The following is a 26,447-nucleotide window of genomic DNA, read 5'->3' on the forward strand; positions in this document are numbered from 1 at the left end:
ATAGCAACTACAATGGGGAAGGCAGGCTCTGAATAGTGATAAGTCCTTAAAGGAGACCACTAGGATAAGTGGGGGAAAAGCCTCCTCAAAAACTAAAGTCATATCCCACCTTCAATAAAATGTCTACTAGAACTGATAAAACATATTTACCAAAGAGTGTTCCCAAGAAATAAATGTCTTCCTTTCTGCCCTCCAAGGCACACTATCACACAAGTTTAAGAAAACCTTCCAACTTTCCTTCAAAATCTAGATTCATGTTTCTTGCATTCTTTTCTGTGGAAATAGTTACATTGAAAGAGAAAACATTTCACTCTCACGTCCTGGAAGAAAACATTTGGAACCAACTAGGATTGCAATAGGTGGGATTAAGAAGAGTTTAATTTCTATCAGCAGGCTGGAGAGATAGCTTAGCAGCATAAGAATCTGCCTGGCAAGTGCAGAGTCTTGAATTTGATCCCCAGTACAATAAAAAAATAAATAAATTTTAAAAAATAATAATCACTATCAGTACTTTTTTTTAAGATAGAGGATGGACTCTCACCACATAGACCAGTATAATGCTCTTAGGAAACAAACTGAACTCATACACTGTAAAACTCTTTTTCTAATCCAGGTGCTATTTCTACTTAACTTCTAAGAGAGAATAAGCACTTGACCTTATTTTGCTTCTCATACAGTCATCATTGGACAAGAGGAAGCCTAAGTTTTTCTAAATATGTACAGACTGCTTTGCTTTAAAAAAAAAAAAAGTCACTCTCATTTTCTTTTTCCAACTATCAGTGTCTAAATGGTCAGGGAAACTTGCCAGTAGGTCCACTCTCCTTTTTTCACAAGAATGTCCAGCTTCAACCAGAATAGTTAGAAAACAATAAGAAGACCTGGATGTTTTCAGATTTTAATAATACTGTGCTTTGTATTTACAAGTCATATAGCCTTGTATTTCAGAGTTCATCATTTTAAGTTTACATATTAGTGTATGAAAGCACAACGTTTAATACCAAAGCTTCCTTCCTAACAGTAAGTTACTAATGTCAGGATTTGAAGTCGTATTTACTGTGCTGACTCATGTGGTCCTACATCTAAAACTCATTCTCATAACCAAAATTGAAGTGCCCAGAAAGTAGAACAGGCCCTATTTATTGAATCAAGTGTCCTATTTATTTAAGAGAATTTTAAGATCCATAGATCTTGATATAAATAACCCTAAAACTTATAGTATACATTAATATGAATATAGATTAAGGCATCATTCAGTGAAAACTAATACATTAATGAATAAATGTATATACACATAATCCAATCAGTTCCGCAAAATAAAATATATTTCAATTGAAGAGACAGCAAGTAGGTCAACATACTTAAATGTAAACTACAGCATTAAAAATTTTTCACTAACATGCCATAATTGTGAAGGCTACAGGTACCACTGATCAGACTGCTACAAGTCTCCTGGTTTGGTCATAAAAATGTCCTTTGTCTGCTGATGTCGTTAGGAAGGTAAGGAATCAAGTTCTCTTAATACTAGCCATGGCTTATATCCCGATGTTTTTAACTCTCATGTGTCTGGGAGATTCTGTAAGATCTGTCTCAAGGAAGCGCAGGCAACCATGTGAGCATCAGAAGGAAGATTAGCAAGTGACTGAATCAGCTTCTTGACTATTGTCTTCAAACACTGGTGGGCAGCATTCAAATCTCTGTCAAACTGCTGTCCTTCGATCTGTAGAGCCAAATGACTGCAGATGTTTCTAAATTCAACACTGTCCTGAAATGAACAGTAAATACAAATAGGAAATTAGATGATAGTAACATTGCAGTGCTTTGTTTACCCAGCTTCCAGAGATTTCTAAAAGAACCAGCTTTTTCCATCCGTAGCCTATATAGTTTGACCAAAGCTGACCCTAGCCACCCCTCTTGTAACCAGTCCATTGATTAGATCACCCCCGCCCCAGCCATGTGGACTTCCAGGAATAGAGAGCTGACTCAAGCTAAAGACCAGTCCCACATGTGCTAGGCTAGGAAAGAGAAGCCCTCGTTTACTACAGATGTTAGAAAACACCATACTCAAAGTGTCCAATGAGGATGGAGCCAGCAGAGAACAAAGTAGAGCCAAGTGGTTACAAGAGACTGACTCTAAATACCTTTCTTGAGCATGTGAACAATATAACCCAGGATTTTTCAGTTGATTTAATAAATATCCCTTTTTGCTTGAGCCAATTAGAATTGAGAGTCTATTACTTGTTTTAAAAGAGTTGCTATCAATGCATAAATGGCTTCTGTTCCTATCATTCCATATGTACTGTGTTCAAGATTCCAATACAAAATTCATTTTTAGTAAATATTGTTTCAAGAAGTGTCAAATGTAAATTTAGAAAGAATAGTTCCTGGGTGATTTAAAAGAATGAAATAATTTAACAGGTTTTGAAAATCTCCAAATGGTTCACATCCTGAAACCCACTGCAAATAAATAGTAGACTAAAAATTTTCCATATTAGGTAAAATGTTGAATATATGATCTCTTTTAAACACAGGGAAATAAGCTTCCCCAGATTTATGCTTTGGGGAACACAGCACATTTACTTTTCACTAAAATCCCAAGTCACCAAATTCCTACAGTTCTAAATAAAATAGAATGAACATTCTTTCTGAGATTGCAAGAGAGTATGAGAAATGCTACAACTTCTAGAAAAGCAGACTATTTTAGCTATCTAGCAGTACCATGAAGAAAAGAAAACCTTTCTTGTGCTAGATTTAGGATAGGAGGTAATGCTGTGCCTGAGACTGTGTAACTGTGGACTCTACTACACTTATTTGGAATCACCCTCTATACTATATTTATATTCTGGGAACACCCACGCTATGAAATTAACTTGACAACTTGAATTGGGCTAAAATATGTACGGACACACAGCAAAAGCAAACAAAAGTCTATTCCAGGGAACATATCCAAAACCCATGCCCTATAAAGTATTCCCATAAGCCTGTGTCAAAGATAAACTCAAAATATGAAATTTAAAATACAATCTATCATGAGACAGCAGATGCAATGGCAGGATAAGATGCCAAGAATTTATGAGACCATAAAATATGTTTAAAATGATTAAGGATGTAAAAGGAGGAATTTTTTAAAAGATTTTAAGAAAAAAAAGACTTTGAAAAAGAACCAAATACCACTTCTAAAAAATCACAACTACAGTGAAAAATTAAAAGCTCTATGGACAGCTTCAATCACCTGATTAGATTTGTTTTAAGTGAGGATTAGTAAGCTGGGAGAAAAATAGGAGAAAATTACCCAGAATGAGAGATAAAAAGTTAAGAGTATGGGAAATATGAAAAGGAAGTTAAGCACCTTGGATGACAGATAAGAGAGTCCAATAAACACATTTCCAAGAGAGAGAAATGAGAAGGCAATATTCAAGTGAATAATGGATGAAAGTTATCTAGAATTGGACTAAACGGTGAATCCTTAGTTTCAGGAAGATAAATGAGCCTGTGAAAAGTAAGTGCAAGGAGATTGAAACAAGCTTTGAAAAAAAAGAACAAAAATTGAGACAAACAGACACAAAATGGAAGGGATGGTACCAGGAGTGCTCTACTACCGACCTACATACCCACCGTGTTTGTTGTTGCTCTTGTTGTTTTTGTTTTGAGACAAGGTCTCTTCAAGTTGCCCATCTGGGTAACTTCTAATTCTCCTGCCTTGGCCTCTGTACCTGCTGGGATGGTGAGCATGCCTCACTTTGCCTGGCCAGAGGCGAAAGTACTCTTAAAAGTAACCAGAAAAAAAGTCATACATGGTGCAGAAAATGATGTCAGTCACCTGACTTCTCACTGTAACAACTAAAGACAGAAGAAAGTGGAATAATGTATTGAAATACAGTAGCTGTTAATCAAAAAAAATTTAAACCTATTAATCTATTTTCTAAAACTCACGGCAAAATACATGTACTACCACTTAAAGAGACGGAAGGAGCTTACCACTAAAGAACACTCACTGTTAGCTCTTTTCTCAGGATTAAGATTCAACAAAAGAAATTCAACTCAAGAAGGAAAAACTGAATGCAAGAGGCAAGAGTGCGCAATGAACTTACATACATGATATGACTCTAAAGAATTGGCCATAGAAACAAAAATAAGGGCTTACAAAAGCAAAATAGCTATATAATGCAAATGATACTTAACACATGCATTGGAATGACATCCTAAGTAGTGCATTTTTCCAGATGAAGGTGGGAAAACCAGTACATTTTAGAAGTATATTGTTATGAATATAAAGATTATCATTAAAAGTAGAGATATGAATATATGCATAAACACATAAAACCTCAAACCAGCAGAAGAAAATGGTATATTAAAATTCTATTGATTCTAGTTTTAGAAGGTGAAAATGCAGAAATGATGGCACAAATATAAAGCAAAACAAATATAAAGTACTAAATAAGATAATAGAAATAAACCTGAATTTGTCAATAAGCACAGTAAGTTCAAACCAATAAACACTTTGAAAGACAGTGTTCACCAGACTTGATTTTAAACTTCTACCTATATGCTGTCTACAAACAACACATTTAATACTAAAATCACATAAAGGCTGAAATTAAATGGATATTAATATAAAAGAAGAGAGAAAAACAAAGGGAAGGAAAAATACGACTGTAAAAAATCATCTTAGGGATAAAATAAAACTGGTAACTTTAATATACACTCACTCTACAAACATAAATGTTTATTTTAACTCAGCTTTCTCTATAAGTGATGAATCAAATGAGAAAACAATCAACATGTACAGAAAAGACTGAAAAAACAGAGTAGAATTTTGAGCCAACAGAAAAAAAGCTAAGAATTCAATTCAATAGGTTAGGGCAAGAAAAACAAATAATCCTGTAGAAAATGAAAGGAAGAAATAAAAGCCGAGGCAAAGTTTGATTAAAGACTACAGTTTTCTTCCTCATTTTGTACAGAAAGAAACACTATTTTCTCCCAAGAAAACCCTTATCACTTGGGTAATAAAAATCTAGGTTTCTTTCTTTCTTTTTTCTTTTTTTTTTTTTTTTAAGATCTAGGTTTCTGAAGAAGTGCTTATTTGACAACATTCCTCAAGAATCAAAGCAAATATCTATTTGTCTCAATTATGCAAACAAAAGTAGCAGGACCCCTGGGCAAGCCAGAAACTGGGGTAGATGGATAAACACATGGCAGCTCCTGTCCTCAACTATTCCCAGGCATGGAACTTAGGTCTTTTTCTCTTTAAAACATTCTTATTCCCTACTTTTATGTGTTCACATGTCAAGGGGATCCTTAGATAATCTGTCCCTCAGTTTATGGTGTAATCTCTGCTGCTGAAGCACATTTTTTGGGAATGAGAAAATAGGAAGAAAAATTACTGTGGACAATTCCCCCAAATCTACATCAAGGGTAATTGTATACTTGCTTTATAGAAGTAATCCAACTCTGAGTACAAAGTGGAAGGATCAAAGACAAAAGGCAAAGGGGCATTTAGAAGAGACGGAGCCACCGAGACCTGTGCTGACGTGTGCCTATTGGCCAGTCTGTAGAGGAATTCATCACCTACCAGAGATTAAAATGCCTTTAAAAATATAGCTGAGTGCCTAAAATCTGAAGTCAATTTCACATTTACTGTAATTAATCAAAGAAGGCATCATTTGGGAAAATTACATGTATAATAAAATTCGACTGCTTGGCTGTACTAGTCTCTCAGGTCCTGGGCAAACTTTAGTTCTCTGGCAAGCTCTGCAAAGTCTCTTTATTTTACTATTCTAGTACAGTATTTCCTTCTAATCCTTTCTCAAATATATTAACAGTCAAAGAAAACAAATTAATAGGAATAGGCTTTCCATGGGACTCTTAAGCCAGGGGAGGGAAAAGTAAAACAAGTGATTGCTTCTCTTCCTTTCTAGAAGGTCTGAAGGCCAACCATAAGTACAATAATCATCACCTGCAACAAAACTTCTGCTACTTTTGCTGCAGAATGTGGGAGTCACAATCATAGTATTAAGACAAGAGCCTATTTAGTGGGTCACAGACTTTCAATAGAAAGTTACATGATCAATGTTGATGATAATTTCTCTTAACAGTATTTCCATTCACTAACAGAGCATTTCCTCCCACCACTTTATATTTAGTAAGTCCCAGATACTCCCAGAAATGATGTAATATCCTACCCTGCACTTTGCTAGAATTAGAACAATACGACTAAGCAATCTAAAGCAGGTTTTAAGACTTCTAAAAATTGTGTAATTTTCAGGTTTTTGGCATGAAATGTATTGATTGATACAATGGCTAACATTTACCTTCCCACATGAGTTGAGATTCTCTCCCTTGACTCCACTGATCTACCAGGATGATGGCCTTGGACTGTTTAATTCAGTTAATCAAATTTATTTCACATGTGCATCAAGCCTCTACTACATAACTGACTCCAAAGGATAAAAAGCATGAAGACATGATTTCTGATGTCTAAAGAGCTTATAACTCAGTACAGGAAATGAGACACATAGATTATATATCTAAATGTTCAACGAAATATGAGGGGTACAGCAAAAAATCCCCAAAACTCGACTGTATGGAAAAACAGGCAGTTACACACTGATAGTCTCAGCATAGCACACGGTTCCTACAAATCTGATATGTGAGCTAGACCTGGAATTAACCTCTCTATTTCACAACTCAACTAGTCATTTAAGACCCATCCCAAATTACAGACTGAGTCCTAATGAATTACAGGACAGAGCCTACCATCAAGTGTGGGAGAAAAAAAAATTACTAACCTATAGATACTGGGGGGAGCGAGCTGGGCCTCCATAGAGGCAAGCAACTCACCCTGGGGCTAGAGTGAAGCAGTTCATGCTTCTCCCTTGGCTACCTTCACACTGTTTCTCTTAAGACTGAGTGTTAAGAGCACTACAAATCTCAGAAGGGCAGAGACTGACCCAAAATGAAGACTGGTCTGCTGGTCTGTGTCTCTTTCCTGAAATGTAACTGAGCAGCCTTGGTGGTATGAAATCTGTTCAAAGCATGGAATCTTCTACACCTTCTGTAACACCACCTTCAGCCAATCAAACACATCTCAGTTGGAGCCCTCTCTCTCTTGCTCTGTTCTTTCCTAGTCAGTGCAAGGGAGATCTCTAGAGACAATGCTGTCCTTTTGATTTTCTGCATTATGCACTATGTTTATTAGGAAAGCACATGTCTAGAACCCTTCAATAACTAAAATATTGGAACTTTAAAATAAGTTCTTTTCACCTGAAGAGCTCTACTCCACCCTCCAAGGAGGAAAAGTCAGCCTTTTTACAACTTTTTATTGAAAATAAACATTCCTATCAGAACTGAAGACTTGAAGACAAAAGTCATCTGGCAGCAGGAGTCAGTTTCAAAGTTTGCTTCCTGAGAGTACAGTGAATAACTAAGGCAAACATACAGTATGACTTTATATGCTCTAAAATGAAATGTTTAAACAACTCACAAACTATTGGACTTTTGGTTGCTTTTTGTTTCTGTATTTTTCATGCCTATCATATCAATTTCAAAATCACTTCTGGATTTATATAATTAGTTCATGATCAACCATCCATTCACTGGCTTTAAAGTAAATTCACTTTTTTAAAAAGTCACATCCCCAGTTACATTCTCTGACAATGGCTTCACAAGCTTGCTTCTTTTTACATTTTTCCCTCAAGCTTTCCATGAAGTCTTCTACAGAGAAGAAGGAAGAGAAGAAGGATGGGAAAGAGGAGAGAGGCCAAAAATGAAAAAGAAAAGAATCGAGAAAAGAAAAAGCAAGCTTCTGTCTGTCCTTATGGGGTGGGGCCTGATACTAATAAACTTCTGACTGGCCAGCAGGTTGCTTTTCACTTGTATTCCAGGGCTGGATCTGACAAAGGAACACGAACCCCTTCCCCAGACCTCTTAGGATCCTCTACCTAAGAGATGTATGTAAAGTGGGAGTGATGCTTCTGTTTTAGAGAGAGGTTATGAAAAAACATACTATCATAAACTAGGAATTGTCCCCATTTGATTTGGTTCATCAGCATCTGGCTTTGGACTACCAATTTACAGGGCCCAGAGTAATCGGCAGTTGCCTGAACCCAAGGTCAATCTCAAATAGATATGTAACTGTGTATTAATAAAACACCCAATGAAGAACCAAAGTATTTGCCAGTCACCATAAAAAGTCTATCATCCACAGGAAATTAAACATTTTTACTTGTGGTGGACCCAGTATAAACGCTCACAAATAACTAAGCTTCCTTATGCATTTGCTTTGGGTATGGCACCATTTTCAGTTGAAAAATCCACTGAAAAGCTTTTTGTGAAGAGCACAAACACTTGATTCAGGGATGCTAACAAGACAGACCCAAAAGCTAAACTAAAATAAAATAAAATGTTTCAGCATTTCTACCAAGTTGGCAAACGTAAGTAGCTTTGTCTTAGGGCTTTCCTGAAATCTCCTTCCCCAAATTTTCATTTCAGAAAACTTGAGTATCCTGACTTCCATATTATTCACATTATAGAATGTTACAAAAGTATAGAGCCACCACCATATCCATTGTGTGCAGCAGACAACAGAAATTCAAGTCACTGGACCATGAAAGCACAATTTTTTCCCAAATAATAAGCAATTCCCCAACTATTAGATACTTATAATAACCAGTATTTATTTCTCACATACCATATTGGTAATTTTGGAAGACACGATCCCCAAATTTATAAAAACTAGCTTCACTAATGTTAACAGAGAAAATAAAGCCCTCATTCTCACTATCTTCCCCTGAACAACAATACTTGGAGCTTGCAAAGAGCGTTAGAAATGACTGGGATGTCAATGCCAACAGCTTTATGACTTTTTCTCTTGCTCACCAGAATGAGAAAAACAGACCTGACAACTGACCGTGACAGAAGCATTGGTACCAGAATAAGCTAAGTGAAACGGGTGAGCTCACAGACAAGTTTAATCCACAAGAGCCAGAAAGTTCTTCTGCCTCGGAAAGGTGGTGTCAGTCATCATGTCTGTGCAATTTGCTTCAGAACAGAATTCTGGAAACTATAAATGTTTTTAATTCTCTAAGGAAGATCAACCAAACTCAATCAGAATAACTGTATAATTGGCTTGGCTAATGGTCCTTATGTAAATTGGTCATTTTCAGTGATTCAAAAAAATCCTAAATGAGTTTCCTTCTAGTGTCCTTCACCTTTCTGTGCCCCTGTTGGGGAGCAAATATTACTAGCTTAATGATGATTTCCTGAGTTTACCTAGTGCTTTTTGTCACCATGTAAGGTAGCCATTATAAGAGGAGACACACAAATCACCCAGTGTTAGGAATTGAATTGTGGCTGGCTTACCCCAGAAGGTCCTATGTTGAAACTGTAATCCTCCATGTGACTATCTTGGGAGATTGGGCCTTTAGGAAGATAAGGAGAAGAGAGGTCCTGTCATGGAACTTAATCTTGTATAAGAAGGGATACCAGAGAGTTCTCTGAACAGGCCCAATAAAAGGCCATGGGAGAAAAGGGAAAAAGTGTCTACCTATAAGCTAGAAGAAGGCCCTTATGAGAAACCAAATTTGTCAGCACTTTGAACCTGGACTTCTAGCCTCTACAACAGAAAAAAAAATACCTGTTATCTAAGCCACTCAATGTACAATATTTCATTATAGCAGTGGAGTTAATACACCAGCTTATGATGTAACACCACCAAAGAGATCAGCTGTTAGAGAGGTCTCCACATGCTCAAAGTGATACACTAGAGTCCTTTCCATGAGCAGACTTCCTCCTGAAAGCATTCTCTTGGAGAAAACCAGCTTGCACATTAATATTAAACTATAGAAAATACCTTTCCAAATCATTTTAATTAATGTTGTTAATGAAGCTAAGCACATATAATCATCCCAGAGAAAGACAGAATGCTGTCTCACGTCTAAATGCTTCATGATCATTAATTTATCCACCACATAGTGAGATACTGCCTTCCCCCCAATGGCACACCATATAGATTCACAGATGCTGGCTGCTCCACACTCTTCTCCCTTCTGAAAACACTGGCTGTTCTAAGCAGCCTTGAAATACATCACGGTACTGTAGGTGGGCAGGAGACTCCAGCAGCAGAATTACCAAGGGTCCCTGTTGTTATGAGCTCCCTAGACTCTTCTAGAAAGTGGCAACAACACATACAGAAGTCTGAAGAACTGTGCAAGACAGAAAAGGAAAGGACTATACTTCAAGGGAATGAATGGGTCAGGAGAGCTTTGAGCCTTCTTATGGACTGAGTGGAATCGTAAAAAATGCAATGGTATGCCTTTACTTTTCCACTTCTATTTACCTGTGTTTATCCATGGCCTGAAGATATGTCCACTGTCCAGAAATAAACAATTCATAAGATTTAAACTGTGCATAGTTGAGTCATATGATGAAATCTTGTGCTGTCAATTACACCCCTTTCAGGATGTGAATCACCTCTTTGTCCAGCGGTTCATGCTGCACATCAGATATCTCCTGCTAGTCCCTTAGGAGCCACCTTGGTTATCAGATTGGCTGTCAAAGTAAAGCAGTGCTTGTGTTCAGAAAACCCTCCTCTGTAGCAAAGTAGAATATCACAATTCCTGCATCGTTCATCTCACTTCATTTCATCGTATAGACAGTGAATCACTTCGCATTATCACAAGGGTAAGTACAACACAATTACATGTTTTGATAGGAAGAAAAGCCACATTCACATAAATTTTATTACAGTATATTGTTATATTTGTCTGTTTTACTATTAGTGTTTATGAATCTCTTTCTGCACCTAATTTATAAGCTAGACCTTATCTCTGGTAAGCATGTGTAGGAATAAACATAGTAAATACAGTCATACATCAGTTCATAAACTTAATTCTTTCCATGATTCAGGTTGCAGAATTCATTCCACAATGCTGCTGGCACCTGCATGGGTTGAACCAAGGTACCATTGTATAAGGTTTAGTAGTATCCTCAGCTATCCATTGGGGGTCTTGGAACATGTCTCCCAAGGATAGAGGAGAATTACTGCATAAAGACAGAGGAAAGGATAGACAGACAAGTGTCTGGAGGATGAGAAGGATTTACTCACCTGCCTGTAGAAAGAATGCACATGGGGGGCATTTATTATTCATTTATTCAAGAATAATGATGAATGGAAACACTGCAGGGAAAGCAGAAGTCAAGTTGTGTCAGATGGGCTCAGTTTTGTCACAAAAGAAATGTGAAGTTGAGATTTAGATGAAGAAAGCCAAAAGAAGGATAGAAAGTGTTTAAGACCAAAAAGTCAATTAGAACTGGTTAAATGGATCATGAAACACAGGTGACCGCTGCATTAACCTCTAACGACATAGGTTCAACTTTAACGATTATTAGGAAACTGCCTCTGAAGCAGAGATCCTGAAGTTTACTTGACTGCCAGAGTTGAGGCAGGCCCTTAGGCAGTGGTCTTTTGATCTGACTAGACTGAAGCCTTGTTTTCTGCAAGTTATCTGGGCTTCTATGTTTTATCTATCCTGGACTTGCAGGACAATCCAAGGTTCTTAGCATGCCCTGCAAGCCTTTCCCCATCTGCCTACACTTAATTCTCAAGCACCATTTTTGTTACTTGCTATACTGAACACATTACAGTACATTCAGAGCCCCAGGCTATGTCAATGCCCTTTGATCTTAGATCACAATTATGAACTGTCATTTCCCTTTAATGTATGGAGAGCAAATGCACATTTTTTAAATGGCTGCTTCCTCCAAGAAGCCTTCCAGGTTAACCTGAGGTAAAACTTTGTTCACTCTCCTTTTGTCAATGGATCTATGCCCCGTATATACTCCTAACTGCTCATAGCTCCATATTTCATCAATTCTAAGGTGCATGTTTTCTCACATCTTAAAACAAACATGAAATTAGGATGTAATTTATAATCAGCAGTGAGCCATAGCTTAATGGACAGTGCTTTTTAAGTGTCTTGGCAACAACAAAATTCATCAACCCTGGACATTACTGGAAAAATGTAATTTCACTTTTTAAGTTCCTAAGGTAACTGTAGTGATGCTTCTCACCTGGATATGGTCTCAATCTTGGCTTCTGGCTCCACCACTACCCCTGTTTGGCAATGTCTGGAAACATTTCTGGTTCTATCAACTTGAGGTGGGAATGTAGTGACTGGTACCCAAAGGCCCGAGGCCAGGGATACTACTAAGCATTCTACATTACAATACAATAAAATTTGCCTGGCACAAAATGTCAGTGGTGCCCAGAAACCGAGTGTAGACAGACAATATTTATTTGGGCACATAATATGCTTTATTATGCCTGGTTTTAAATGTACCTTTTATAGTGTATAGTGAAACTTAGTATGTAGTAATTTGCACAAACCTTGATGTGAAGATCAAGAATAGTTACTCAAGAATTGCTCCAAACCTTCTCCCATACCGTTCCCCCTACCCCTCGACTTCCTTCTCTAAAATACATGAATACAGCAATATTTCAGGTCAAAACTTAAAAGTCAGAAGGTCTGAAAGAGATTTGCGAACTTAAACCAGTTACACTGGTTAGTGGCAAGGCCAGGATTAGCCCTCAGATTTCCCACTTCCGTGACCCCACTCTGCTCTCTTTCCTGGCTAACACTCTCTGGTACCCAAGAGGAACTGGGTGACTTAGCAGGAGTTCCTATTAGTATTCACACTTCAACACCTGGGCTCCACCCTCCTTTCAGCTGACTATGAGAATTTAGGTTGGCTCTGTAAGACTCCTGCACTCTCTGGGGAACTGGATTTATGCAGAAAAAATTGATTCAGAAAAGTGAAGAAATGTTAACTAAACCTAAATGATTTCATCATGCAAAAGTCAAAACTGCCTTACAAAGCACACTCAAGGCTCTGAAGAAAAGGTTTTTCGTTTGGAATGAGGGTCCAGGGAGCTGCCCTCCATCCCTGGAAGTCGCACGTGTGGAAAGGCCCTTCAGCTACAGCAGCAAGCAGAATTCTGCAAAAGGAAGTAGTTCCAAAGGAAGGTTCTGACAAGGCCTCGCCTGAGTCTGGGTTCTGGAATTAGGAGGGCTCTAGGTCGGTCTAGAGCTCCGATTCCCAGCTGGCCTGCTGAGCCCCCAGACTGTCTCATCTCTGCTCCTCCTTTGATGGAATCTCAGTGGGTAGCCCCCTTATGGCTTCCGCAGCCCCACCCCATTTCCATCCTGCCCCTGCAGCCCTGCCCTGCTTGTCCAAGGGGGCGGAAGGGCTCAACTCACCTTCAAGTGGATGGGGAAGGACCGCTCCTGCTGGAGAGGCCCCAGCAGCGTCTGCTCCACACTGACCAGCTCCGAGGTCGAGTCCACCACCCGAGCCAGTGCGCTGCGCATCGCCATACGCGCCAGGGGGCAGGGCCCACGTTCCCGGGGAAAGGGCAGCAGCTCCGCACCGCTCTCGGCGCCCCGCACCCCTTCCACTTCGGGGGAGCCCGTCTGTTCCGGGGCACCCCCATTCGTGGCTCCCACATCTCTGCCCTCCTCCTCGGGTTCTGGCTGCCGCAGGGCCCGCATAGGACCTGAGCTACTGGGTGCAGCGGTGGGCACGTGGTCCGTGTCTCGCGGGCTTCCTGGGGCTCCCGGACCGTCGCCCCAACCCCACTCCTGCTGCAGCAGCTGCAGGGTCTGTAGAGCCACCAATTGGTGGCTGATGGAGGCGACTAAGGGAGCGGGGCTGGTCATCGCCTGGGTTGGCGGCTCAATGCGCTCGGCAAGCAGGTGGAGCAGAAGGGAGGCGGGGGCTTTTGGGGGTCGCCAGGGTTACATTTCCTAACTTGCGGCTCCAGCGCCTCGGCGTTTCTCCGCATGTGTGGCGAGCCCCGCCTCCGGCCCGCAGTCAGTGACCCGCACTGTCCCCTTCATTCGTTCCAAGTTCGAATAGGCTTGTTCTGACCCAAAGCTGCCTGGAGAGCTGCTTGGTGTGCACTTGAATATCAGCCAAACGCTGAGCACTGATCTTCCTTCTCTCTGGGGCTTTGCTGGGGAAGCATGCTGCTTTGTACGGATGCATCCCGCAGCAGGATTTCCCCTCCCCATTCCCCTCTGAAGGAAGTTTATTCCTAGGTTAGGGTTGACAGGCTCTCGCAGCAGCAAAAGTGAGAAGAGCCCTGAAACACTAGAAAAGGGGAAACAGTGCCCATTTCTCTTCCTTCTCCTTCCTAACTCTAGGGGGTGATTTCAGGAACTTCCTGGAATAGTCTTAGGCCTGACATCCTTGCACACAAAAGAAGGTGGACTTGTGTGTTTCAGAGTTCTACCATTTGGGCTTTGCGACCTGCCCTGCTGCACCTGTAGCCTGGCTGTCAAAGTAACATTATCTCAAGGCAGGTGTGACCTGCCACTGAAGCGCAGGCCTGGCACCGCCCGAGTGAGGAGTTTCATGGTTTTATGTGAAACTCCGGAAGAACTCTGACAGCAAGGTTGAAATGAAATCCTTTTATGAGCCATGGGCCCAGAGACAACTATACAAATAGTTGCTGTTTTTAATTAAGCCTGTTATGGCTACTTCCTTAACTTGGGAGGAAAGACAGGCAATTTTATGCTTTGATTGGTTAGAAACCATCACTGTACACTTGTGCTTAAGAAAAGAAAACATCTGAGGGGTGTAGGGTATAGTATGAACTATAGAAGTGTGCCCTCATCGCTTCTGCCTTCCCCCTACAAGGAAAACCACTTAGTAAAGCAGAGGCCAGGATTCAGAAAGCAGGTGTGTGATAAGGGGGTGGGGCCGGGCAGCCTAGAGGGCAGATTTTATTCTCCCTTTGGAAGAAGTCCTGCAGTTAGATCTGGAAACTAAGGGAGAAGACTTTCAAGGGAGAAGCCGCTCCAGTGTGCCCAGAAAGGCAGAATGAAAATCCTAAAATACAGGAGAAAGGATGTGGGCTCCACTAAGGTTTCTTTAATTCTGGAATAGTATGACCCTGTATGATTCTACCCACCTTCCAGCAAAGGTTCCTTCTCCTCAGTGTTTTCTTCACCTACGAAAACAAATCTGAATGCCAAGATAAAGAAGACCTTTCTTAAGCAAAAATGAGTATGTTCACACTAATTATAACTAAGTAAAAATGCATGTCTCTGCATTGACAAAGAGGAAATTACTTTGGAGGGTAGTAAATAGTTTAATGTTGATTAGATTCTCTTGCTATGAAGTTACTTAAGTTCATAAAAATACAGAAATTCTGCCTTATTTATTTATTTTTTTAATCCTCAAATGTTCAAGTATATTAGGCTCAGCAGAGACTAACTGGGAATAGCAAAAACTAACCCCTAATTTTCACAAAACATATCAGATCTCCAGGGCTGTTGCTCTTTCCAGACACACAGGAAATCCAGTTTCATGGACTAACCCTTCCGCTATCAGATGGCTGACTGCAAAACTTTCTTGACAGGTGGAATTCCAGCCAAGAGAAAAACTGAAATCACTAGACAGAGCCTGACCCAAGACCTCTCTTCTACATAGCAGGCTGATTCTGAGAGCCATGAAACCAACCAAGCTTTATGGCTTATGAGAGCTGAGGGACAGAAAACCATGGGTCTTGTGGGAAGATAGATGCCGATTATATAATGACCTTGTTCCAGTGTCCTTAAGAGCCACTAGATCACCTAACAATTCCACGCTTTATCTGCCTTGGTCATGCGTCATACTCTTCTTTGCTGTGATCTCAAAATGACTTATGACACAAAGCCAGCAATGAGACTCCTGACAGGAAAATTATACTCTCCTGAGATGAGATAATAGAGCAGCATCTCTGTCATTAATCCTAAACACCTTCAAAGTTACATGTGCATACATACCAGACCAAGAAACAAATTGCATACTTCCTATCCTCTCCCAATTTGAGGCCACTGTATAATACGAGGTTCATTCAAAAGCACCAAGGACAGGACACCTCTTTTTATTTTCTGTGCAGCATTTATTTCACTGTTTTGTGAAGACCATACTACCATATTTCAGAAGTTGTTCCCGTTCCTCCACTCTTAGTCCATGAACTCAAATGGGATGAGTCCTTCCTGCTACAGAAGGTGGCATCATATCTAAACAGTATCTCTTCTTTAGTGCTCCTTTTAAGAGATAGTTCCTAAAGCCTTTAGTCTACTTCCTTTTACTCTTCCTTAATCAAAATTCTGTCACTCAACTTTTTAGTTTTTGTTGTTGCTGTTATTGTTGTAATCCATATTTAAGAGGAAAGGAATCACCCTTCGGGTCCTAAGTGAATGAGAATTTAGTGCAAAAGCTGGGCCTAAGTTTAGCTTCCTGTGAAGCATGTGGTTGCAGAAAGGAAGGAAAATTACTTGATGTAGTCTTGATTTTATTTCCAGGCAGCATCAATGGCAACAGAGCACACTGAGGCTTTTGCAAGAGCTTGATGAAAAAAAACACAGAATTTCCAGGGCTGCTTTTTTTCTAGACAGACAGGAAATCTAAGCTAACCCTTCATTAATGAATGACTGGCTTAAAGCACTTTGTACAAGTGAAACTGAGACAATACAGGTTCTGCAGCCTACCCACTTTGGTCCTATCTTTGGAATATATCCTGCTGAAAGTATCCTAAATGATGTCTATAAATGAACCAATATTGAAAAGAAAAAGTCAATACCTCTGCAGAAAGAATGCACCATTAGAGCCAGACAAGTAGACAACTCCACCTTTGAGCTTCTCAGTGATTCAAGCCAATAGTCCTTTTGCTTGAGCTTCCTCGGGCTGGGTTTCCTGCCTCTTACAACAGAAAGGCTCACAATTGCAACAAACAGCATTATATGTTACAGGAAAAGGTAGTATTCTAACAATGTGATCCTGTGGCCCAAAGCCCCTTTGGCATTGCACAGCTAAAGGGCCCTCCAAAGGAGCACTTCCAGCAATATTTTGCTATTCATAGGATGTTTACTGTTTCTGTAATGTCAGGAAAAGCTCTTTGAGCAAGTCTGGTTATTCCTCACAGTTCTTGGGAGCACTTGAAATGAGTACTGGCAACATTCAGACTCCAGTTAATGGCGAAGAGATAGAAAACTCAGTGAACTGAGGAACGATTTCACCTGTTCATGCGCCAAGGAGAGTGTTCTTAGATGAAGTACTCTGGCACTTCCCTACATCCAAAGGTTCCCTTTTTATGTAAACAAAAGATGTGTGTCCCTGTGTGGCACCATCAAGAAGCTGGGCACAGCAAGACCAGAAGGGAGTTGGCAGAAGGCGAAGCGTGTGGGGCTTCCTCAAAGGACTTGGCACGGCTGGATGCATTGAGCCCGCTTATATTCTTTGGCACTTTTCTCCAAAAGGGATCCAAGAGAATTCCAGAAATGGAGCTGTTAACCTTCAGTGCACCTGGTAAGGTTCACAGGTGGGGGTAAAACAAAAATGTCCAAAGAGAACGAAGAGTTATTATTTTTGAATAAAAATTGCAATTGAAGAGAAACAGATGCCAAAGAGATATCAAGATATGAAAATGTCCTGTAAAAGAGAACAACTGAACTAGGAAAAGGTATAGGCCCAAAGAAGAAAGAGCAAAAAAGATCAAATTCCCTTTTTTAAACATGTAATTGTAATATTTGTGTATGCCAAGTTATAAAAATGCACATGAAATTTTAACTTTAGCCTAAACTTTTGATTTTCAGAGAAAAAAAAAATGTGGTCCTGCATGAAACCTCTAAACTGCCAGAAACAATTATTTACACAAGACAGTGTGTTTTGAGGACACTATATGCACTGCCTTCCTGGGCTCCCGTTAGCTGGTGAAGCTAAATGAGCTTGGTGATGTTAGTGGAGAAAAACAGAGAAGAGGGGAAATGGGAAGATAAAATGTAAAGCCCCACCTGCCTATCCTTGACATAATCTGATGTACATTTGCCCCCTTGTCATTCACCTCCATAACACAAAGTACATTTCTTTCTGGACATAGAAATAATCTTACTTAGGTCCATTTTAATAACTTATTCCCAGAATGAATTCCTGATATTGAAAACAATCAAAAACGAATTTTAAAAGAACATATAAGTCTATCATGTTGGTACAAACCTAGAATCGCAGCACTTGGGAGGTACAGGAGGAGGATTATGGAGACTCCAAGGCCAGCCTGGGCTACATAGTAAGTTCAAGACCAGCCTAATCTATAGCAAGACACTGTTTTAAAAGAAGAAAGAAAGAAGGGGCCAGGGAGATGGCTCAATGAAAGGAGTGCTCCCCTGGTACGCACAGGGGCCTGAGTTCAATCCCCGGTTCTGCCAAAAAAAAAAAAAAAAGAAAGAAGAAAGAAAGAAAGAAAGAAAGAAAGAAAGAAAGAAAGAAAGAAAGAAAGAAAGAAAGAAAGAAAGAAAAGATGAGAAGAAAGAGAGAAAGAAAAAAGGCCAGAGAGATAGCTCAGCAGACTCAGCACTTGCTTAGGTAAGCTCAGGGGCCAGGGTTCAACCCCTGGAAGCACATGCTGTGCCAGCCCTGCCCCCACTCCTGGGCATGCTGAACCTGATATGGAGTCCGGGCATGGTGGTACACACTTGTAATCCCAGAACTAGGGAGGCTGAAAACAGGAAGATCACTGTAAATCCAAGCTGCATAGTGAGACCCTGCACAAAAAAAACTAAAACAAAAAGAAAGAGAAAAACAGAAATAAAAATAGATAGATAGATAGATAGATAGATAGATAGATAGATATTCTAATTACTGCATCTTTTGTAGAAGATTTAGTTTTTAAAAGTAAGAGAACATCTATGGATTTTCATGCTGCCTGCTCAACATTTCAACAAGGCAGCCTCAGTGGACTTGCCCCCCATTTCTAATTACAAAATGTAACCCATGAAGAAGCCTTTCCCTTAGGGGAAAAGTTAAAATGATACTTGATTTCCTACATTATTTTTGTGGAGTATGTAGATATGGCTGAATGTATTGAAATTGGCAAAAAAAAAAAAAAAAAGAGTAATAAAATTGGAGGAAGGCAAAAAATGTGGGAGGGTTGTGATAACTTCACCAGGATCTTTAATCTTAGTGGGAAAAAGAAAATGTGGGGCCAGGGAGACAGCTCAGTAGAATAAGCTCTTGCCTGGCAAGCGTAGGGTCCTGAGTTCAATTCCTGTTACTGCAAAAAAGAAAGAAAGAAAGAAAGAAAGAAAGAAAGAAAGAAAGAAAGAAAGAAAGAAAGAAAGAAAGAAAGAGAAAGGTGCTTAATGAATATTTGGGGCCAAGGAGATGGCTCAGTAGAATAAGCACTTACCTGGCAAGCGTAAGGGCCTAAGTTCAATATCTGGTTTCGCAAAAAAAGAAAGAAAGAAAGAAAGAAAGAAAAAAAGAAAGAAAGAAAGAAAGAAAGAAAGAAAGAAAGAAAGAAAGAAAGAAAGAGCAACCACTTATCTTGCTTTCCAGGATCACCTTTCATTTTCAGATTCTAGTAAATACCATTCTCTTGTGATAGAAAGAAATGTTTATTTGGGTAGACATAATTAGTTTCTTTGTTTTTGTTTTACATTGCATTTTTCATGGCTTTGCATACTTTATTTCTCTAAGAAATTCTTGTTCCTGATGCCCCTTCTGCCAGGCTTTATGGTTGAAAATACACTGAGGTTTAATCCATCCACCTTAATTACTTTTCTCATTGCCATACCCAAAGTTAAAGGAGAAAACACTTATTTCAGCTCAGAGTTTATAGAGGTTTCAGTTCATAGTTGGCAAGCTCCAAGGCAGGGTGAATTGGCAGAGGAAAACAAGTCATGGTAAGCAGAAGGCAGCAGGGCAGCAAGGTGGGAAAGCAGGAATCAGTAAAGCAGCAAAGTGGCAAACAAGGACAGCAACCCTCTTTCTGTCCTTTATATTGTATCCAGGCTACATACCCTTATGTGGCACTCGCACTCTTCCCATTATCCACACCCAGAAATGCCAAACCAATCAATGGGTCAATTTAATAATCATATAGACTTGAATTCAGCATCATACACTTAATCCCCAGCATCAACTATTCTAGGTTCAACAACCTCTGAAAAGTCTCATAGGATTTCATGAAGCATTGGGGGGGGCGGGAATCTAGACACAAACCATAGCACCATCTTTTCAATTACTGCCCTCTTCCTTCTACTTCTCTTTCTTTTCTGGAGCTCCCTTTCCCAGTGTATTTGTAGTTTAGAAGGGAGAGAAAGTCTAAGGGCACAGTTTTTTTTGTTTTTTTGTTTTTGTTTTTGTTTTTTGTTTAGCTTTTGCTGTGATTGCTACAGTATGTTCCCATGAAGGTCACAACCTCATAGTGGAAGATTCAATAGACTTCCCTAACTCCTTTAGCTGAGTGCACCAAAAGAGAACTAAACCGTTATAAAACCTGGAGTAATGCCTGCCCACCTTGGCTCTCTGTGCTAAGAAAGCAAGAGAAGCCAACAGTTCTGTTTATTTTATTTATTTAGTCATTTTAATCACTTTTGTTTCAAAATATTATTGAGAATGGTCTGAAGAGTTCATATAAGGTAAAAGATGTTTTAAAAATAAAAATGTTTTTAAAAGTATGACTAAGTGATCTTTTTTTTTTCCCTAGAGGGAAAATATATAAACTATTCTTAAGCTTTTGTTTATATACAAATGCAATGTTATATATTATAGCAAAAAGCATGTTTCCTTTTAAAATCTCATCATCTGTTTATCTACTGTTCTCTGGTTAATTAGCAAGTAGAATCTTAATTATGCTGAACCGACCATAAAATAAAAATGGTCCATAGAAATGATCATATTTCAAGCTTTTATTCAAAAAGCCATATGTAAATTTTATTTGATCTGTACTTTTCATTTGAAAATTGAATCCACATTCAAAAGGACCTTTGATGTCTCTGTACAAATAGCTAAGCTTTCTTGGAAGCTTAACTCGTAGACTTTGATGGATCATTTCTAGATGATAGTATTTAGTTTGTTAAAGAAGCATGAAGGGTTATTAGTGTCCTACTCATTTTAGGTAAATCCAGTACTGCATAAGTGTCAATTTTAATTCAGAATTCTATTTATCGTGGGTTATTTTTTAAGGAAACTTGAATAAATATTCCAATGTCTGTTAAAACATTTTACATATGATAGATTAAAAAGTCTGCTTTGAAATTCTTTATTTCACTTAACAAAATTTATGCTAGCCTTCAAATTACAACTCTTGTTTGGCTCCTTTAAGTTTCCATGCTGTTTTCAATTTCCATACTTAACCTTCCTCAGCACAGCAGTGAGGTGCAGAAGCTAACATGTGGGGCTCTTGTGGGTGACAGAAACATCTGCCTGAGAGTACAAAAGAAACAACTGAAAACAATATGAGCATACAAATGCCTGCCTCAATATATACAGCCAACATTCAAAATGATCAACTTTTCTGTATACCACAATGATCAGTGAAAAAAAGTAGGAGGAAAATTGCCCAATTAATTCACAATAATAAAAGCACCTGTAAAAAATAATGAAATAAGCTAATAAGATGTTTTCAAGACCTACAATAAAAAATGTATACGATAAAAAACTAAAATTTATTGAATCTATAAAAGGCCTAAATATGTATAGACAATATATAGGCAAAATGTATATATAGGCAATATATATATTGAAAAAATGTATATTCTAATTGAATAGTACAAATATCAAAAAGTTACCACTTTTCTCTAAATTCAAGTGATCATCCCCAAAAGCATTTGCAAAAATATATATGATGAATATAATATACAAAGAATGACTATAAGTTTTTTAAATGACATAACATTTTTAAAAAATTTAATTTATTTCTTTAAATGTATTTGGTACAGGGTCTCACTACACAGCTTGGATTCATAGTGATCCTCCTGTTTTCAGCTTCCTCAGTGCTGGGATTACAGGTGCATGCCATCGTACCTGGACTCAGCGGCCGACTCAGTATGCCTAGGGATAGAGCCAGCACCAAATGTGATACTGGGGATCAAAACCTGGTCCCTGCACTTGCCTAAGCAGGCACTTAGTCCACTGAGCTACCTCTCTGGCTCTGATGTAACATTTTTAATATAGAAGAAAGCTATAAAAGATATCAAAAGCTTAACAAACATCAAAAAATATACTTAGCCTCACTAGTAATCAGAAAATGCAAATTAAATCAACATACAGTATGACCTTGCTCATTGGCAGAAATGATTGGTTAATATCCAGTTTGTCAATAGTGTCAGGTAATGGCAGGTTTCATACGCTGTGGGTGGATATCTACTGAGTGAGTCTTTTGGGTAGATACTTTTTGTACTAAAGAAATATTGACACATAAGCAGAATTCTATCTACAGCATGTGTAATTTTCAAAAAAGAAAAATGCAATTAACTGAAATCTCAGTCTACAGGGGAGTGGAAAGATAATGAAATAATGGCACACCATGAAGTGTATGTCTCCTCAGAGGAGTGCTTTTATAAAGATCAGGTAGAACTATAATGATAAGCATGAACAGCAGCAAGCCACAAAACAATTCACTTGCCTGACAAATTTCACCACTGCCAATTCCCTAACTAGTCACTGCTGTCAAGGCAGGACATAAAACTGAGTAAAGCAGACCAAATTCCTTCCTCATGAAGTTTACATTCTAGAGTAAGTTGATGATAAATAAATAAATAAAAATAGAAGCTCTGTTGTCAATAAAGTAAGTCCTGTGAAGAAAAATAAACCCAAGTGTGTGCTTCTTCCTTCATTGAGCTATAGGAGATAATTCAGTCAGCAGAGGCTTAAATGAATAAGGATTTGTTTATTGTGTGTCATGGAGCTAGAGCATAGACCATCAAGGAATAAAGAAGCTCCTTCTAGGCTTCCTGTTATACCATCCTCACCACATGGCTTCGGTCCTTTTGGTTATGTGACAATTACTACACCTCCATGAAAGAGGGTGGCATTTCAGGCATAAAGTCAAACAGAGAAAAAAAAATAAAAACCTTAGATTTCTTTTTATATGTCACTGGATGGAATGCTATTGCATGAATATCCTTATTTGAAAAGAAGTCTAGCAAGTTGTAGTATGTGACCTGGGCTGCATTAATGAAAAAGATTACTCAAGATGAGATTTAATTCAATTTGAGAAGCCCAGAGTAGCTGTCTATATTCAGCAGAGGCTCTGGAATACAGCAGCAACCTCAGACCTCTGTAATTGTTATTGGTAGCTCAAGGACATAAAATGTAGAAGAAAACATTTGTATAGGAGTTGTGTCAAGGAACAGGGTAGAAGCAGAATAGCTTGTTATATGACATATGCCCATCTAATCCAGATAAGGCTATTGAAGGCTGAGGGAACCCACTGGCCAAAGCAAAAATTGTCTGAAAAGAACCTGCTTTTAAATCTGTTATTGTTTCTACTGTAAATTTAACCCATTTATTCCAGGTCTCTAGAACTGTTATCCAACAAGTCCCCTCTTCTTTTGCATTCATTTCAAATATTCCTTTAGCCAGGGCCTCCCCATAATTACCCCTTTTGTTTGATGAGCTAGATTAGGCCATAAAGAGTGAAAAGGGGTACAGAGGTAGAGGGCCTGATGCAGGAAGATCATCATGGCTTTCTCAGGGAAGGACTTTTGAAACATTGTACAGAGCATTCTTGGGACTATAGGAAAGAGCAGAAAAAAGATTATTCTGACAGCTATAAGAATCCAAACATGAATGATGAGACGAGAGAACCAATGTTTAGGGTTTAGATAGTAGGTAATATCGTCAAGGTGATCCAAAGTAATTGTGAGCCTCCACTTAAAGTTTAAAAAATTTGGCCTAAGACCAGCCTTAGAGATTAGTAATATCTTTGTCCATATTTGTATGAAATGAACTGTAGAAATGAGCCTCCTTGAAAGATTAAAAGTGATTAAGATAAACAGGAGTAATATACATCAAACAATGCCCAACATCACAATTAAGATGATGACATGTTTCTAGATCTCATTGATGTTTGCTGAGTCAACTGACACCAGCCTCAAAGGTGTCAAGTCTTTGTAGAATTTCTTTATCAATATTAGTTTGAGTCAACAATTCTGAGTTAGGGCCAGCAAGATAGCTCAGCAGACTAAGTACCTGCTTAGACAAGTGCAAGGACCAGGGTTCGATCCCTGTACCTCACGCCACTCTGGTGCCAGCCCTGCCTCTGGGCATGCTAAGCCAGCGACAGAGTTTGGCCATGGTGGTGCACATCTCCAAGCTCAGCGCTGGGATGGCTGAAAACAGGAGGATCGCTATGTGTTCAAGATGCATAGTGAGACCCTGTACAAAATACATTAAAAATTAAAACAATAAGAAGAAGAAGAGGAAGAATTCTGAGTTAAAACTTTGGAACTAGCCATTTATAGTTTAAGCAGTTTGGATTGAGTTAAGTTAGCTACAGCAGTCATCACAGTATAGGCCAGTGTAGTACCCACAGTAACAGTTACAATCAAAATTCCTAGAAACTGATTTTTGTCTGATATGTTCAATCACTGAAATAATTTGTTCAAAGGTTGAATCTCCCACCCACTCTTGAGTGAGATTGGTGGGGAGCCATGCTTTGCCTTAGTGTCTTATATCATTTTTAAGGCTTTAGAAAGCTCATTTTCGTTAGCATTGTCTACATAATGAGGATGAATAAAAATTATAGTACACTATACTATAAATACAATGAAATAATTATAAGAAATGATATAATTGATGACCTAGACACAAAATAGGCATACCGTATTTTGTTTAAAAGCCATGGAGTTAATATATAATTATTCTAATTATATTTTTTAAATTACACAATAAGATATACAATGTGTTACATAGGAAAGAACAGATCACATGAATCTTCCCTTCAAATAATGTTTATAAAAACTTCACAAAATAAAATAAATTAAGAGTGTCTATCTTAAAAGGTTAAGAATTATGAGTTTGTGGCTTTTGGGCTCAAGAGCACTGCCCATTCCCTGTGGTATGACTGTGGAAAATTGTGGGAGAAACCACATCTTTATTAGTTAAATGTATAAGAGATAAGAGTTGAGGGATGGAAAAACAGCTGGAAATTTAAAGAGAAAATTCTGGAAGTGAAGGAAAAAAAAAAAAAGTAGAACATAAATTCTGAATATAAATTCTGCCTAGTAAGCACCTAGTAGCTAAATTCCAACAACAGAGAAGACCCAAAGGGCCCAACAAGTAAATACACAGAAGAAAACCTACTCTTGAAGAACGCAGTGACATGGGGCCAGATTCATGAGCTTGCTGCCATTTTCACCTTGCTGTCCAATTTTTAAGTGTTTTCTTTAACCGTTGCATATTAGTTATGTAGACTAGTAAGTTATTTTGACATTTTGGTATATGAATGCAGCACACTTGGTCATTGGCTCCATTACCTTCTCTCGTTCCTATCCTTTCCTCCAATTCCCTTTATTCTCTCAGTCTCTCTTTCTTTCATTTTTCTTTCTTTGTTTTTCCTCCCTAAATTTCTCACCTGAAAGAAAATAAGAAAAATTTGATTTTATGAATCTGGCTTATTTTATTTAACATAATGACCTCCATTTCGGTCCATTTTCTTGCAAGTGAATGATTTCATTCTTTCTTATATCTCAATAGTATTCTGTTGTGTGCATATACCACATGTTCTTCATTCATCTCTTGAAGGGCATGTGGGCCTTCCCATAGCTTACTTATTGTGAGTTGTACTACAATAAACACTAGTATGCTGGTTTATTAGCTTTGCCATCACTGAAACACAATACCTGACACAATTTTAAAAAAAAATTAATTTGGCTCATGGTTTCAAGGGAATCAGTCTGTGACTTGTTTGTTCTAGGGTAGAAACATCATGGGGGAAGGGCAGGGCACAGCAATGAGGCTTAGGACATGGTTTCCAGGAAGCACAGCCGAGAGGAGGACTCCAAGAACCACATGCAGTACCCGAAGTGGCACCTCTGTGACCCACAAAGAGATATCCAGAACCATGCCAAAGCTTTCGTGATGAAGATAGTCTTGGTGCACAATATACATGTAGACCAGTGCAAGTGAATAAAAACAGACAACCCCACACAAATACAGACATGTCATTGCTTTTTTAAAAAGTTAAATACATTCTAAAACCATCAACAACTCAGACTGAAGAGAAATGAACCTTGATAGGTCTGAAGAATAAAAGACAAGGCCTGAAGTGAGAAAAACAACTGGAAATTAGGGGAAATATCCAAAAACAAAGAAATCAGGTGATGGTATGAGCACCATCTATGCCCAAAGATTTGGATCATTGACAAATAAACACACATGCAGAAAAGGCCAAGCTAGAAAACATAAGTAGGGGGCTGGTGGAGTACCACAGTTGTCTAAAGTACCTGCTTGGGCAAACTCATCAGGTGCTGGGGACTGCCATTCAATCCCCAGCATCACATGTCCCACCATACCAGCTCATAAGAAAGGCCTAACAACCAAAAAAAGAAGAAGAAGAAGAAGAAGAAGAAGAAGAAGAAGAAGAAGAAGAAGAAGAAGAAGAAGAAGAAGAAGAAGAA

At 38.8% G+C, this 26,447-nt stretch overlaps 1 protein-coding gene across 1 annotated transcript; it reads right to left on the minus strand.

Moving 5' to 3' along the window:
• Window positions 1-1,555: 1,555 nt before the first annotated feature.
• On the minus strand, window positions 1,556-13,712 carry Dleu7 (deleted in lymphocytic leukemia, 7). The gene is made up of 2 exons (XM_004633133.1): window positions 13,254-13,712; window positions 1,556-1,762 (listed from the first exon to the last, which is right to left on the minus strand). Exons 1-2 carry the CDS (start codon window positions 13,710-13,712, stop codon window positions 1,556-1,558), a joined length of 666 nt encoding a protein of 221 aa, XP_004633190.1.
• Window positions 13,713-26,447: the final 12,735 nt, after the last annotated feature.

The sequence above is a fragment of the Octodon degus genome, unplaced genomic scaffold (assembly GCF_000260255.1).
Source record: "Octodon degus isolate 3935 unplaced genomic scaffold, OctDeg1.0 scaffold00051, whole genome shotgun sequence".
Classification (NCBI taxonomy): domain Eukaryota; kingdom Metazoa; phylum Chordata; class Mammalia; order Rodentia; family Octodontidae; genus Octodon; species Octodon degus.

Bases quoted from the DNA above. Each gene is read 5' to 3' on its own strand.
- Dleu7 (XM_004633133.1), bottom strand. From the start codon at position 13,712: ATGACCAGCCCCGCTCCCTTAGTCGCCTCCATCAGCCACCAATTGGTG. The intron at 1,763-13,253 runs GTGAGTTGAGCC...TGTTCATTTCAG, and splicing joins CCTTCCCCATCCACTTGAAG to GACAGTGTTGAATTTAGAAA.